This window comes from Hipposideros armiger, unplaced genomic scaffold, assembly GCF_001890085.2.
Source record: "Hipposideros armiger isolate ML-2016 unplaced genomic scaffold, ASM189008v1 scaffold_318, whole genome shotgun sequence".
Lineage (NCBI taxonomy): Eukaryota > Metazoa > Chordata > Mammalia > Chiroptera > Hipposideridae > Hipposideros > Hipposideros armiger.
In genome coordinates, this window is record NW_017731668.1 from 859,112 (window position 1) to 863,504 (window position 4,393).

General features: G+C 37.1%; 1 protein-coding gene across 9 annotated transcripts in view; it reads right to left on the minus strand.

The window, feature by feature from the left end:
* The window catches only part of PPHLN1 (periphilin 1), a 134,584-nt gene that overhangs the window by 125,243 nt on the left and 4,948 nt on the right, over positions 1-4,393 (minus strand). The window contains exon 3 of one of the 9 annotated variants that reach the window (XM_019660427.1): positions 1,345-1,402. The exons of the other annotated variants lie outside the window; for them this stretch is intronic. Coding sequence (XP_019515972.1) covers position 1,345 — 1 coding nt within the window. The 5' untranslated portion in view covers positions 1,346-1,402. The remainder of the gene's footprint in view (positions 1-1,344; positions 1,403-4,393) is intronic. 9 annotated transcript variants of the gene reach the window in all.

Sequence of the window (4,393 nt, forward strand, 5' to 3'; positions counted from 1 at the left end):
TAATGTAAGTATCTTTTTGTTTTCCGATGGTCTTAGGCGACCCCTGTGAAAGGGTTGTTCGACACCTAAAGGGGTCGCGACCCACAGGTTGAGAACTGTTGCTTTAGAAAGACTAAAGTTGTTCCTTCTTTGAGATTCTTAAAGCACCCTGCTATAATAGCACTATAAAACATCATATTCAATTTACTTTTTTTCCTCTTTTCTCTCTCAAACTAAATACCACTGCAAAGGCAATGACTGGTACGTCCCTTACTTCTGTTGCTTAGCAAAAGTACTTAGTAAATATTGGCCAAGCAAATAAACATGATATTCATATGACGACATGAACCATTCTAGGAAGCATTAATGTTACTATGTACCTTTTAATTATTCAGAAAACTTCCAGTGAGCACTATTAGATTATGGTTCCTGTCACATTTTTCATGATACTATTGCCATTTCATTTTTGAGCAAAGGCACCAATGAGAATCTTTTAGCTCTAGCACCTAAAGCAGTGATTGTCAACCCTGGCTGCATATTCTTAGACCCATCTAAAGAGCTTTAAAAAATACCAATGTCTAGGCCCTATCCTTAGAAATCCTTATATAATTGGCCTGGGGTGGGACCCTGACACTTAAAAAAACTTATCTCAGGATGAGATCCACTGACCTAAAGCAAGGTAAACATATTCCTAACATACTAAATTGAAACAAGAAGCTTTTAAAGGGCTCTTTTGAACCTGAAAACTACATACTACTATTTCTATTGGAAAATGTTTTAAATTCCATACAACTAAATTAAAAATGAATTTTATAACATAATCAAAGTCTGTGGGAAAAAAACTAACATTGATGCCAATTAAAATGATTATAGAGCAGAGTATCTACTAGAATTAATCAGAGTTCAGTGTTCAGGGAAAGAGAAATGCAAGCAATGGTAGTTAAGAAAGTCAAGAAAATCTGAACAGAATCTTGAAAGACTGCTCAAATGTGGATGAACAAGTGAATAGAATCCAATAAAAGGAAAAAAGAATTAAGGAAGACAATGTGTACATAAGAAAGATAAAACTGAGAAGAGCAGAAGATTCACACCACAAAGGAGTGGGACATAAGCCTGCATGGGTATTCATTTCTTCCCTCGAAGTAGGCATTATCCCTTCTGTTCCAGACAAAAATGGAGGTTTTGAAAAGCTCAAATCCCAGACCCAAATGGAGCCTGAAATCAGACTGAAGCCTGCATGACTTTAAATCCAGGCCCTTTCCATTGTATCACACTGCTTCACAAATGAAACAAACAAGGAAAGAGAGAACAAATTCAAAGGCATTAAGTGGTACAACATAGCAAAAAAAAAAAAGAACTACTTACTAATCGGCTCACTTATAGAAATGGGGGGTGGGGGGAAATGTCATTCCAGAAGATTATCCTGGTGGTAAACAAGGTGGATTAAAAGAGAAAGAGGTTAGAGAAACGTAGGCCACTGACTGCTTCATAATGAACCATGTATCTTAGCACTGTGAAAGTACTGCATTCTCTACTAGTTTCACAGCCACTTGACTTTTCAATGCTTTAAGGACACTTATTTTATAAGACCCACCATATTGTATTAAATACTTATAGATTTTTGATTGCCCATTTTAAGTGATCAAGTAACTAAAATTACACAAGTAAACAAAAATATCAGATGCTTGCTTATGTATAATATTTACAAATCAAAATCTTATTTCACATCTGGATAGAGGTTAGTCCTAATTAGTCAGCCTCCTTCCAGCCTTTTACCCTCCACTTCACCCTTTAAAAAAATACTCAATTCACGTTGCTAATACATCATTCATATCTGAAGTTTCCCTGATCAAGAATCCAAATGGTTTCTTATTAGCTGTAGCAAATCCAAACTTCTCTGCCTTCCATGTGCTCCCGCTACCCTCTCACTTAACTTCCTGTTCTCTCCAAAAGGATCACTATTCATTCCAGCCTCCTCACTGTGCCACAAAGTAACACATACTCACTGCCCTGGAGTTATCTGACTTATTCCCAAACTGGAATACCTCTCTCCATTCTCTTATTCAACTTCCAATCACACATCAAGGCCCAGTTCAAAATCTATTATTCTCCACAAAGTCCATTTCTAAACCTATGACACTTAGATACCAAACTGGTGACTGACAGGCCACATGTGACTTGCATTTGGCCCAACTTTTTTTTTTTACTAAAATTTTATTCCATTGACAAAACTTAAAAACCGGGAGCTACTACTTTTTAAGAAACTATTTCCAACTTTCCTTGAAAAAACTGGCTGCTCTGGCAACACTGGAATCATATAGTCACATAGCCACAATGAGCTATATATAGCTGAGTAGCAGCTTACCCTTTTCGAATGGTTCTTACATCTTAAAGTCAGGAGATAACAGCTTGACTTCTGAGACTACCTGCAGCATTGCAATCATTCAAGAAATACCTGACTGGGGCCGGCCGAGTGGCGTGTTGGTTAAGAGCTGGCTTGGGATGCCAGAGGGCCCGGTTCAGATCCCACATATGAGGGCCAGTGACACTGCCCTCCACAGCTAAGATGCTGAACAACAGCTCAACCTGGAGCTGGGCTGNATAATTTTATGGTTGGGGGTCACCACAACATGAGGAACTGTATTAAGGGGTCGCGGCATTAGGAAGGTTGAGACCCACTGGTCTAGAATATGCATCAAGAGACAAGAAACCAATTAAATTCATTTGTGGAAGAGCTAATTATGAACAAGTGAATCAAAGAGCTAAAATCTGAGAAGCCTCAACAAATGGAAGCAGAAAAAAATCTAAATAAAAGTACTCTGATGTGGAGTTACCATTTAATGGGTATACTTATTGTTTCAGTCTGGGAAGATGCAAAGTATTGAATGGTGGTGATTGCTGTAAAACAATGTGAATGTACTTAATACCACTGAATTGACACTTAAAAATGGTTAAAATGGTAAATTTTATGTACGGTTTACCACAATGAAAAATTTCTTTTAAAAGAAGTGAATTTATCTGGCATCAAACTCCCAACTAAATTTGCTAAATGGGACACTCACTTCTGCAGGGTATCAATTTGTATACTGAACTTATTTTCTACTAGAAACAAATAGCATCCATGAAACAGCTAGACTTCGTAATCCTGTTACCACATTTTCAAGTCCTACCATTAATCCTGTAACAACTTGGCGTATTTGACTCCACCATACCTGATTATGTCCCAATGGAATACCGACCTGACAGGGAGCTATGGAAATCACAATTTCAAGTAGAAATGCTTAGTAAATAAATAAATTCTATTTACCCTAAAAATTGACAGTTTTTAAAGATCTTAATTTAAAATTACTGTACATATGGTGAATAATTTTATAAAAGGAAATTAGTTTCCTCTACAAATAACAATAGTTAATTACATGAGTGTCTATAACACAGTGATTAAATATAAACATTAGGCTATAAAGTAATCTCCTTTAATCAATTATTTCATTTTTTTAAGTTATCTCTTACTGGTGAGCCTACTAAAATATTAGTATCGTTACAGAATCTGCAGGTAGTTTCTAAATGTCCTCTTACCATACCTATGCTGCTTTTACAAAACAGCAATATCAGAATATAATGCTTCATTGTTATCTAAATAACTATATATTTTCAGAATAAAAAATATAAAAATAGAACACAATGTAAAGGTTAAATTAGAGAATGGTGTAGCAAAATATTTGAATGGTGTAGCAAAATATTTAGCATCCAAGAGTATAAACCGCCCCTCCCCTCGCCCCCAAAATTAAAAGGCACTGGTGAGGTCCAAATTATTAAACTTCCTTCATCCTTAGAAATCTATATAATTGGGTAAAGAATATAAATAGGAGATTCCATATGCAACCTTGTACTGTTAGTAAAACAAAACAGAAGACACAGCTTGATGATTACATACAAAAGAAAGAATACTGGGCTGTAAAGAAGATGGGCTGGATCTTGAAATTAAGATAACAGGAAAGGGACACGGTATTAGGGGAGGAGGATATGATGATGACGGTACTGTAATTAGGGGAGAAAAATATGCTAATGCCACCTTAAATTCCAATAGCTCCCACTAATTTTCAAAGGATTTTAAAATAGCTGATGAGCACTGCAATCTTCTGATTTTTTTTTTTTTAAGATTTTTTTTTTATTGGGGGAATTGGGGGAATGGGAACAGTGCTGGGGAATTGGGGGGAAGGGGAACAGACAAGTTGCTTTCGTCTTGTTCTTCAGTCTAGTTGTGGAGGACGTTGCTTCACTGGCCCAAGTTGGCACCATCATTGCGCTTTTCCCGGGTGAGGCAGATCAGTCACCGGCTTCTGGACGGCCGCTCACTGTGGCTGCTGGCCGCTCACGCTGGCTGCTGGCTACATACGGTAGCCCATGGCAACCC